Source organism: Balaenoptera physalus, assembly GCF_965194825.1.
Source record: "Balaenoptera physalus genome assembly, chromosome: 5".
NCBI classification, from domain to species: domain Eukaryota; kingdom Metazoa; phylum Chordata; class Mammalia; order Artiodactyla; family Balaenopteridae; genus Balaenoptera; species Balaenoptera physalus.
Window position 1 is genome coordinate 27,900,031 of NC_138884.1, and position 12,922 is coordinate 27,912,952.

General features: G+C 37.9%; 1 protein-coding gene and 1 long non-coding RNA gene across 2 annotated transcripts in view; one reads left to right on the top strand and one right to left on the bottom strand.

The window, feature by feature from the left end:
* RNF150 (ring finger protein 150) overlaps positions 1-12,922 on the bottom strand; it is a 253,046-nt gene that overhangs the window by 84,581 nt on the left and 155,543 nt on the right. Inside the window, exon 2 of the mRNA XM_082463426.1 lies at positions 8,903-9,153. Within this exon, the coding sequence (XP_082319552.1) occupies positions 8,903-9,153 (251 nt within the window). The remainder of the gene's footprint in view (positions 1-8,902; positions 9,154-12,922) is intronic.
* LOC309661650 overlaps positions 1-12,922 on the top strand; it is a 110,238-nt gene that overhangs the window by 81,468 nt on the left and 15,848 nt on the right. The gene's annotated exons all lie outside the window — the stretch shown is intronic.

The window sequence follows — 12,922 nt, forward strand, 5'->3', positions numbered from 1 at the left end:
ACTCTACCTTGAAATCAAAAACCTGGTTGTGTGCCTTTGAAAAAAAAATCACTTAACATTTCTCTCTCTCAAATTCATTATGTCTCGTGTCCTTTTAAATTCTAAAAACTATGATTGGGAGTTTGGTATTGACATGTACACGCTGCTATACCTAAAATGGATAACCGACAAGGACCTACCGTATAGCACAGGAAACTCAGCTCAATATTCTGTAATAGCCTAAGTGGGAAAAGAACTTGAAAAAGAATAGATACATGTATATGTATAACTGAATCACTTTGCTGTACACCTGAAACTTACACAACACTGTTAATCAACTAGACTCCAATATAAAATAAAAATAAAAAAAAAACTATGATTCTCATATCAGGCAGTCAGCATTCTCAAACAGATGAGTAGAATGGCCACGTATCTACTGCCTCCCAAATCCGTACAGCTGTGGTTTCCCATCTGCAGCCCTTCTGAGAACTGGGGTTCTCAGGGCTGATCTGAGAGCTGTCTGGGTGATGCGGGGTAGAGGTACACCTTGGTGACATCCGTGGGCTATTTCCTTAAAGTACTGATCCAGGGCCATCATGAGACTTGTGAGGAGAGACAGAGAGACATGGCCTAGCACTTGAAAGCCGCCTTGGCATGTGTTAAATGGCCAGCACGATGTTCTTCCTAATCACCATAGGACCTTTCCATCTCTGAGAAGTGGGCTGTGACCTGCAGCTTCTCTTCCCATACCGCCTTCGTGCTCTTACTCGTGTGTCCTTGCACACTTCACAGGTGTGAGTGTGATAGAAAAGGCTTCTTGTGCCTGAGCACGATTTCCTCGCTTCCTCGCGCCTTGCTCTGCCTGGCTGGCTGGACCACTGTTCCTATCTCTGTGATTCAGACCCGGTTCCTGACTCCAAAACCTCTAAGCGCTTCCTGCACTGGACTGTCCTCCTGCCTCATGACCCCGCCCTGCCCAGGTCTCTGATTCCACTTTGCTCCAAAACAGGCATTAGATACAAACACTCTACTCGCCTTTAAGTGGTCCCAGCTCCTGACACTTCAGCCTTGACAGTATTCTACATCTTCACCTAGCTGCCTGCGAGGGTCCCATTTGTGTTTGGTTCTATGTTTGATTATGTAACAGAGAACTCTGGGCCCGGTCGGAGCTGAGACCCGGTTGGTTGGAATGTGACATTATGAAAAGCAGCCCCCCTACCGGTTCCATGTGTGCTCTGGGCCAACCTGTATCCTAACCCACGCTGGATGCTTCCACGGGCTCTTCCGGGCCCCAGGGCTTGTTTGGGAATGGGGGACAGGAGTCCAGCTACCTCCTTGAACTCTGTGGAGAGGGAACTTGAAACAGTCAGGCACTGGACTCAGGCATCCACAGGCTGGCTGACAGCAGGGTCCCCAAAGCAGCCTGGCCCTGGAGAAAAGATGACAGGGCTCCAAGAAAGACATGTATCGTGACTGAAGGTCACGGCAGGGCAGTGACCCTGAGCCAAGGGGCAGTGCATCCAGAGGGAGCGTGAGGCTGTGCTTGGTCTCTGCAAACCAGCATCTTTGCTGCACCTGCCTCAGAGGGCCTGCAGGCAGGGGAAGGTACAAGGCGAGGAGGGAATGGTTTCAAATAGTGACAAGAATTGGGAAGAAAAGAAAACAAATGCATAAAATAATATGATGGAGGGAGAGAGACCGGGGCGCGAGCGTACATCAGGCTGTCTTCAGGCCTCTTCTCTGGATGCCCACTTCCAGGGGGCGCTCACCCTGTCCTGACCATTTAAATGGGATCTCTATACCGATGACTCTTATATTTCCACCTCCAGCTCTTCTCCCCTAACCTCTCGGCTTGTATAAGAAATACCTACCTGGTATCTCTATCTAATAGGCTTCTCTTTTTTTCCGCCCCAATGTTTATTTAGTATCTGTTTCTTTTTTTTTAAATTGAAGTATAGTTGATTTACACTGTTGTGTCGGCTTCTAAAATTTCACATCTCCATACCCAAATTCCAGATTCCCCAGCCCCTCAGGATCTCTTCTGTTTTTCCTATTTCAGTTAATGCTGTAAGAACTGACCTAATTGCACCCTTGATTCTTCTCCTTCCCTCACACATATGATAACCATGTGATTATTATCTAAACCGGAACACTTGGGAGAGTAAAATGGGGGTTAGTAATAATTAAGCTGGTACAACAGGTATGAACTAGGATATGTGTTTTATATTCTACAGCTAATCCACAGGACTTTAAAATATTGCCCTAATCTGACGCCCATCTGGCTTCTCCACCTTGTTCCCTCTAATCCAAACCCATCACCTGTCATCTTGACTCCCGTACAGCCCTCCACGTGGGCTCGTATCTGTTTTTATGTGTATTGCCTGTTGATGCTACTACAATATATGCTATGTGAAGGCAGAGTCCTCATGCATGTAATAAATGTGGAAAGGAACTTTTCTTATTTATAGACACAGAAATTTCTGGAAGCATAGAAAGGGAAGTGCTAAGACTTGTTGCCTCTTGGGAGACCTAGAGGGAGGGAAATGGACAAAGAGAGTCTGAGGGGGGAGAATGCTTACTTTTAAATGGATGCTCTTTTATTTTGCCTGTTTTTTTACAGTGTGCATACACTGTTATTGTTAATCAAAACACACTGCTTCATGGGAAGTTTTTCTCCAAGAATGCCAGATTCTTTCTCTGTAGTCTATTGATATGCCTTCCTTTTCCCATAACTCTGAACAAAAAAATCCCATTTTGTTTCAAACTGTGTCACCTGGGACATAAAGCCCATATCTAGACTTAACTACATGTGAGTTATAAAAAAATGGGGCTATTTAAATTTGGGGGGGAAATACTATTTTCTAAGAATGGCTTTATCTTTAAAAAGACAATCCAAGTTGGAGTTTTTTTTTAGCACGAGTCACCCATTTTCCTTGCTTGGCCCTGCAATAAACCTTTCTCTGCTCCAAAAAATAAAATAAAATAAAATAAGAACGATCCAGTTAACAAGTCTCGGATAACCAATCACACATGTTTTCTCATTGGATCCTTGCATCAGGCCTGTGGGGATGACCCGTGGTCACTCCCACTTTATTTTTTTATTTTTTATTTATTTTTTTGGCTGCACTGTGCAGCATGCGGGACCTTTGTTCCCCGACCAGGGATCAAACCCATACCCCCTGCATTGGGAGCACACGGTCTTAACCACTGGACCACCAGGGAAGTCCCCATTCCCACTTTATAGGTGAGGAAATCTAGGCACAGAAAGGTGAAGACCCACATAAGATCATACCACTAGAAACTGCCAGAGTAAAGATTTGAATCCAGACCTGACTCCAAAGCTGTGTGTTTAACTATTACCTTGCACTGGCACTATCTTGGTATAGTTGCTTTAGGAAACATGGCACTCCAGCCAAATCTCCTTCTCCACTTTAAATTGTGGCCCTTAGTCTCCATGTCATCATCTACCTCGCTGTGAGGTTACTAACATAAAGAACATCTAGCAAATCTTACTCTGTGAGAAACTGCATTGAAATGATCTGAAAAGGCTAATGATTGCGTAAGATGATGGTGACTTTCCTCTAAGTGTGATCTCCACCAAGCCAAGCAGAGACTGAGGTACGCTTTGGGCTAATTCAAGTCAGTCTATCACACACCTGAAAGGTTAGATACTTCACCAATGTAACATTAATGCCTTTGATATTCCATTTCAGACTGTGAGCCTACATCTAACCCGAGAGTTACTCTTTCTGAAGGGCCAACAGTGCTTCAATAAAAATAAATGACTTCAGTTCACCTGATGGTTAGTACAGCTATAGCTTATACAGCTGTAACTTTCTGCTGAATGGAACGAAGCACTGCCCATCAAAAGAAAAATATTTTTCTAAGGGAAATTATATATTCTTATTCCACTCATAAAAGGGCTAAAGTATGGTGTCTATTTTGATCAAGAAACAGTGCTAACTTTCAGCATGATCCAAATTCACTGAGTAACCTGAAGGCAACATCCTGTAATTCAAGGAAGGGAGCAGAGTAAACACTTAAACCCCATCCACTTCTAATTTGCTTTTCACATACATCACAGAGTATGCAGAGGCCAAGACAGAAATGCAATCTCTATCTACCCGCACAAAGTGAACTAGCAATTGAAATAGTTACTCAACCAAGTCAAGCCTAAAATTTCATCCTTACCTCAATTTCCCAATGATTGCTTGGATTATCTATAGACTCAAAAAGATAGGGGTACCATTTCTATTTATCATTGTTGGATCAGCTGGTTAAGTGTCTTTGCAATAACTGATTTATATTTGTATGGTTTCTTCAAATGTAACCCTTAGGAACCAGTGGAACTGAACATATTTGTTCTATATCTAGTTTCACTGCCTTGTGTCTAACTGGTAATAACTGTCCACTTAAATTCCAGAATATTCAGTAAAAGTGGCAAAGTTGGAATTGTATGTAATCGTTATGGAATCTATATGATAGTAATAATGACACCATTCATTGAGAGCTTTGTAAGTGATTGATCATGTTCAGGGACTTTAAAATATAAGATACATTAAGCCATTTAAACCTCACTATAACTATACAAAGAAGGTATATTCCCATTTAGTTTAGAAAACTAAAGCATAAAGTATCTTGTCCACTTGTGGTAAGTGGTGGAACCCGAATACTAGGTAGCCACCAAAAATCATGTTTCAAAGATTATTTAATGATGGGGGAAATGCTCACCATTTAATAAAAAAAAGAGAACACAAACTTACATGTCTTACATGTGTGTCTGTATCTCATGCATACATAGACACATATACGATGACATCTTACTGAATATATATATATATGGGGTTAAAAGTCTGAAAGGTAATGTACTCAATTGTTAACAATTCAGTAAGGTGATGGGTGATTTTGTCTTCTCTTTTAGTATTTTTCTATGATTGCCAAAATTTATTAGAATAAACATGCATCATTTTGAGAGTCAGAAAAAAGCAATAAAAATGTTTAAAAAAATTGTTCCAGAAGCTGTAGAAAATTTAAACAGACAAATTTCCATAAAATAAATAGAAAGTCCAAGAGCTGTCCTCCTAAAACAACTTAGAATTTACTGGCTTACAGAAAGTTCTATAATACTTTAAGGACCAGCTAATTCCAGGGCTGTTTAAAATGCTCTAGAACTGGGCTGTCCGATGGGGCTTTCTATGATGATGAAAGTGTCCTATCTATGCTGTATCTATTCTAGTAGCCACTAGAAATGTAGCTAGTATGACTGAGGAGCAGAATTTTACATGTTATTTTATTACAATTAATTTAAATTTAAATAGTCACACATGGCTACTATGTTGGACACTGCAACTCTGGACTACAGAAAATGGAGGAAAATTTGCAAATTCTTCTTATAAAACCAGTATAGCCATTACCTAAACATGATAAAATGTAAACTATGGACAAATTTCACATGTGAATATCAAGGTAAAAAATAAATAATGTACCACATAGATATGATCAAAACAATCTAGCACACATTAGAGGATTAGCATGTACTGGAAATTCAGGATGGCTCAATATTAGGAAATCCATTAATTTAAACCACTCCTATTGATAGATCAAAAGAGAAAACCCAGACTACAGCTCTTGAAAAGGCATTTGTTAAAATTAAAAGTACATTCTTGATTAAAACTCTGAATAAAACAGGACTGTGTTGACATTTATATAACATGTTAAATATAGATCTTAACCTAGAAGACTGCATGGGGAAATAATAAAATTGAGAAATGATAAAAACGATCCATTAAACTCAGAATGTTCCCATTAAATACTGAATGAAGAGTAATATGTTCACTATTACTACTATTACTTTAGTTGATTCTGGAGGCACAAGTCAGTGAAGTCAGATAATAGAGAAAAAAAGGAGTTTTAAAATTTGAAAGAAGTAAATTATCATTGATTGCATATTATTAGTATAATCCTGATAAACTAATACAAACAATCACAAGTACTACAATGTAGTGCTTAAGAGCATACACTCTGAAGCCTTGCTGTTGGTTCAGTTGCTGTCTCTATTAGTAACTAGCTGTGTGACCTTGGGCAACTCATTTAACCTCTGTTTCCTTCTCTGTAAAATGAAGAAAACAGAATTATCTGCTATAAGGTTATTAAGAAGATTAAGTATGTAAATATATAGAGAGCTCTTACAACATGCCTGCATTTAATATATACTATATAATATCACTATTATTATGGTAATAATAATAATTTAAAATGATAATAAATTATAAAATACATAAATTACTAAATTATAATAATGTACAAAATAAACATAAAAAAAATCAAAAGACTTCCCATATGAAAAAGGGGATTTCATTTATAATTTCAACACAATGACCTAGGAATAAACATAAGAAGAATGTGCAAGATTAAATGAGGATATTTTGAATGCTATTAGGGAATAAAAAGAATAGTTGAATAAAGGGAAAACATATACTACACTTCGATAGGAAGATTCAACATCAGTAGGTTATAAACTCCTTCTAAATTATTCTATAAATTAAAAACCTAGCTAAAAGTGATTCTAAAATCATATAAAGGTAAACATGAAAAAAGTGAAAGAGCAATAAAAGAAGATTAGCATGAACAGATATGAGACATATTATGGTGCTAAAATATTCAAAATAGTATGATATTGGAATGTGAATAGACAGATTAAAGCTACATTTTATAGAGCATAGAAATAGAACCGAATACATATGGGGCTTTAATATATGCTAGATGGGGGAGGGTTCTGCATATGAGAAGGAAAAGATTAATTATTCAATAAATACCAGTTACAAAAACTGGAAGGCAATCTGAAACAAAAATAATGTTGGCTCTGTACTTGATTCCTTACACTGAAATAAGTTCTCTGTAGATTAAAGTTTTAATCATAAAAGTGAAATAAAAAAAGCAGTGGAGGAAACCATGAGATACTGTTTTTCTATAGTCTTGGGCTATAGAAGATCTTATTATATAAAACTCAGGAGCTATAAAAAATTGATAAATTCAGTTATGTAATACCCCCAAAGTTCTGCATAGTAAAAAGCTCCAAAGATAAATCAAAGACAATGACAACTTGGGAGGAAAAAAATGGAATCTGTAGGATCCCCCAAAAAAGGGTTAACTGCTCTGACCAGTAGAGAGCTTATACACATCAGTATGATGTGACCAACAGCTCAATTGAAAAGTGGTCTAATAATGTAAGCAGATACTTTATAGAAAAAAAAAATCACCTTTTTCTATTTTATGTTATTTGTGATAAGAAAAATGTGATATCATTTTTAACTTATTAAATTGCATACAACAAAAAAGCTGTAACATTCATTTGGTAAGGATATGCGTAAATAGTGTTTGTTATTAGTATATTGTTGTATATGTTAGTATAAGCAGTATTAAATTAATACACTACTGCACAAATGTCGTTTATATTAGTATAAACAGTATTACTATATTGTTGGTTAATGTATAAATTGGTTCAACCTTTCTGGCAGACAATTTGGCAGTATCTATTATAGTTTAAAGTACGCATACTATTACCCTAGCTATAAAACTTCCAGAATTTACCATACAGATATACTCACAAATGTGCTGTGTCACGTGTACATGTTTGTGTGTGTGTGTGTTTTGTTTTGTTTTTTGGTAAGAGAAAACATATCCATTAATAGGAGCTGGTTAGATAAATGCGGCATATGCAGAAAATAAAACATTACATAGCATACCTCATTTTATTGCCTTTCACAGATACTGTGTATTTTACAAATTGAAGGTTTGTGGCAACCCTGCATTGAGCAAGTCTATTGGCGCCATTTTTTCTGGCAGCATTTGCTCTTTGTGTCTCTGTGTCACATTTTGGTAATTCTCACAATACTTCAAACTTTTTCATTATTATTATATTTGTCATGGTGATCTGTGATCAGTGATCTCTGATGTTACTATTGCAAAAAGATTACGATGAGTTGAAAGCTCAGATGATGGTTAGCATTTTTTAGCAATATTTTAAAATTAAGGTACGTACATTGTTTTTTTAGACATAATGTTATCGCACACTTAATAGACTACAGTATAGGGTAAACATAACTTTTATGTGCACTGGGAAACCAAAAAATTCCTGTTGACTTGCTTTATTGAGATATTTGCTTTATTGCAGTGGTCTGGAATGAAACCCGCAATATCTCCAAGGTCTGCCTGTACAGTTATTAGAAATGAGAAGGCAGCTTGGGTTGAGTGTTGATAAGAATTAATCTCCAAGATGAAGTGAGAAATACTGGTACAGAGTTAAGTGTGCTATCATTTGTTTAAAAACACACATATACACACACACACACGTTTGTAAGCACATAAAATATCCCTGGAAGAGAAGATATTCCAAGGAGAAGAACTGCTTAATTGAGGGACAAACATGGGAAAGCAATTACTTTTCACTGTATACCATTTTGCACCTTTTGCATTTTACACTGTGTAGGCACTGTCTGTTCCAAAATTAATTGTTTTTTAAAATACCTTTTATTTTTTGTCTCCTTCTGTTCACAAGGAGGACATCCTGGCTCTTTCCACATTATGTTGATACAATTAGCATAATCTCAGCTCCCTTCCTCTTTCTCCATTTATTTTGTGCCTAAATAAGTAAATAATTGTCCCCCAAATGAGCAATAGGAATGTGGGACAAAGCACTTCCATGTTACAGAACAATGTTAGCAAAACATCAAAATATGTGTACTTGGAAAAGATCTGAAAAACTATACAGCAAATGTTAACAGTGTTTACTGAGTGGGGGCATCATAGGTAATTTTGGTTTTGGTCTTGGTATTTTCTGTGATTTCCAAAGTTTACACAATAATATGTCTTATTCTGGTAATAATTTTTAACTTTTTTCTTTTTTTAACTTTCGGCTACTCACCTGGTTCCTGTCCCTGGCATTTGCATATCGAAACCTCTGGATATAATAGAAGACCAGCCAGGCGAGGGAAATGATCATCAGCACGATGAAGGAGATGGAGACAAACACAACCGAGGTGCGGCTCACGTATTTCTGCAAGTTCCGGGTTCCGATGGTGATGTACATCGTCACGGTGATGTTTCTCTCCAGCAGGCTTACTATCTCCTTCCCTTTGGGCTCAGGAATCATTATTGCCACGATGTCTTCTACACCTGTTGTGAGAGGGACAACAGGGTAAGGGGATGAGAGAAAGAGAAAATCACAGTGAAATGTCTGGACAAAGGAACAGGCACCAAATAATGACACTTCTTTCAATGATTCTATGCCAGATCAAATAGCCAGGTCTAATTCTCAGATCTAATAGCCAGAAACGTAGTTGAATCTTCTCTTTCTTCAGCTACCTTGGGATGCTGCTATCTTGTATATGAGAAAAGAACCTAAAACAAACTCGTGATTTTGGTACCAGCGAGGTCATGACGGTGCTACTTTCTAGCTCCTTAAGGTGGGGTTGACCCTGGTCTAGTAAAGGGTAGACCCTTCCCAACCAGCCTAGATTACAGTTCTATGTCGCGTTTCACAGATCCCCCCGAGGAGGGGAAAGGGCACTTTGTACCCCATGGCAAAGGATAAAATGCCCAGTTTCATGTCATCTGTCTGTGAGTTCTCTCTTTCCCATGGACACTGGGGGTACTCAATTACAGATTTCTACTAATCATTCCCAAGGCAGTTTTCTCCTACAATGAGTACCCAAAGCAACCCCAAAGTGTATTAAAATACAGTTGATTTACAACATTATATTACTTTCAGGCGTACAGCATAGTGATACAGTATTTTTATAGATTATTCTCTATTATGAGTTATTACAAGATAATGACTAAAATTCCCTGTGCTATACTATACGTCCTTGTTGCTTATCTATTGTATACATAGTAAGTAGTTTGTATCCGTTAATCCCATACCCCTAATTTGTCCCCGCCGCCTTCCGTCTCCCCTTTGGTAACCACAAGTTTGTTTTCTATATCTGTGAGTCTGTTTCTGCCAAAGGAGTCTTCTTAACAAGCTCGAATATGACCCGCCAACATAAAATAATGGTCTCAGAATTATCTTCTGCTTATTTTACCTAATTCAATATAAACAGTTTGTGTATTCTCACGCCAAGCAAAGGGAGGATAGAGGCTGTAAGGATCGTTCCAGGATGGTTTTGCCTCCGCTCTCAAATACTCTCACCGCCAAGTGTCTTACTGGATGCTTTGGAGCAGAAGTCGTACCTTTCTTCAGTCTGAGTTACCTGGTTCATTGTTCCTGTTCTTCATGACACTCTGAGGCACAGCCTCTTGGTGAGGAGTTCAGGGGCCTCCGTAAGGGGTCTTTAGTAAGGATTTGACATCAGCTCCAAATGAGCCGACTCGACATGGCCCTGTGGCTGATGCACAGATTAGAACATCAGTTTCGCTAGGCTAGTTCTCAGGGATCACCCCCGTTCAAACCCACGCCCGCAACGTTCTTTACGGGCCCCACTTCGACACGGAAATATCCTATTACTTGGGGTTACTACAAATTAAAGTGCAAATTTACAATTAGGGTATGGATTCCGGATAAAATTAAACACCACTTCAGCTGCTTAAAGCTGGCCTTATTCACGTGCTGAGGTCAGTCAGCGAGACGGAACGACCAGATTATATTTGTTCAGGCTGTTGCAAGTCTCTTAGAAGTTATTTAGGGCTTTCACTTGACCTTGATTTCTATGCAGTTTTTCCATCCTAAATTCTCTGATGGTATTTCACTTAGGCTGACATGAATACTTTTAAAAGCTAACTAGATACAATGGTGTCTGTGTATGAGACATCAATTATATGATTTTTTAAATTCCTAAAACCTTTGCACTGGCTCAGCTGTAACAATCACAAAACTACACAGTGTTTAGATTTGGCTGTTATTTCTGGGAATTACTGAAACTGATGGCTTAGATTTCAACTTTGCAGAATTTACTGACAATTCTGATGCTTGTTCTCTCATCATGTTTACTTCAGCTAATGGTTGCATGTGGTCTGAGGTTTCGTGAGGAATTAAAGCTGCTGGAAGGTTTTGTCTCTACAGAAATATGATCCTCTTTGCATACTGGACTAATCCGGCCTGTTGAAGCTCATCCCAGTGCTGTAGGCACTTTGTAGATATTTAATCAGTGACAGAATCCAAACTTTTCATTTTATTTTTTTATTTATATTTTTTAAGCGTGTCTATTCAAGGCTCCAGAATGAGATTTTTTTTTTTTTTTTTGAGGATAAGATCTTGGGGTTATTTATATAAGACTCTGTATGCTCAGACTTGGACAAGTTTTATACTTTTTAGTAGTCAACTTATCAGTATATTCCTTTATGGCATCTAGTTTTGATACTCTGCTTAGGAAGCTCTTCTCCACCAAAGATGATAGAAATACTCATCTAAAATTGCTTTTTGAAACCTTAAATGTATTTTTATTTTTCCATTTAAATCTTGAACAATCTGAATGTGATTCAATGACAACACATTTATTGAGCTCCTATAATGTGCTGGGCAGAAAGGAGACAGATAGGATGCAATTTATTTTTCCCCTAAATTCTCAGACATATATTGTTGTCTACTTTTGGATTTTTTTTTTTTTTTTTGTAAGATGAGTCTATCTTTCGCTGACCCAATACCAGGCTCTTTTGGTTGTGGAGCTGTTAACATATTTACTATTTGGTAGCCTAACCCTTTCTTCACTAGTTTCCGCCCCTCCCTGCACAACAATGTTCCTATTATCTCCTTAATTATATTAAGAGACCATAGAGAGTAACAGTGAAGAATTGGGCTCTGGAACTGGACAGCTTTTTCAAACTTCAGCTCAGCATGTTTAAAATAGGCAACCAGAAATGCAAATCAAAACTACAATGAGGTATCGCCTCACACCAGTTAGAATGGGCATCATCAGAAAATCTACAAACAACAAATGCTGGAGAGGATGTGGAGAAAAGGGAACCCTCTTGCCCTGTTGGTGGGAATGTAAATTGATACAGCCACTATGGAGAACAGTATGGAGGTTCCTTAAAAAACTAAAAATAGGATTACCATATGACCCAGCAATCCCACTGCTGGGCATATACCCAGAGAAAACCATAATTCAAAAAGACACATGCACCCCAATGTTCACAGCAGCACTATTTACAATAGCCAGGTTATGGAAGCCACCTAAATGTCCATCGACAGATGAATGGATAAAGAAGATGTGGTACCTATGGACAATGGAATATTACTCAGCCATAAAAAGGAACGAAATTGGGTCATTTGTAGAGACGTGGATGGATCTAGAGACTGTCATACAGAATGAAGTAAGTCAGAAAGAGAAAAACAAATATCATATATTAACGCATATATGTGGAACCTAGAAAAATGGTACAGATGAACTGGTCTGCAGGGCAGAAATAGAGACACAGATGTAGAGAACAAACGTATGGACACCAAGGGGGGAAAGTGGCAGGGGGTGGTGGTGGTGGGATGAACTGGGAGATTGGGATTGACATGTATACACTAATATGTATAAAATAGATAACTAATAAGAACCTGCTGTATAAAAAAATAAATAAAATTCTAAAATTCAAAAAAAAAAATAGGCAACCAAATTTTGGATATCCACGAAGTTTTAAATTACCCATCACCTATTTTTCAGGACAAGAGAAAACATTTTCTCTTCCTATAAAGTATAATTAGCTACTTTAACACATTTATTTTAAACTTAAGTGCTTAGTTACACTACCTGTGTCGTTCATCCCACTGTTGTGCTTTCATGATATACGACATCCGCTTGAAAAGACAGTGAAAATGGAAATGGGGCAGTTCTTTTCATCTGCACCTCAACCTTATTCATCTTCATTATTCATAATGAATTTCTAGGGCTGATGATGGTAAAAAATAGATGGGATTCTGGGATATTTCTCCATGCACTTTAGGCTATTACTGTGCGCG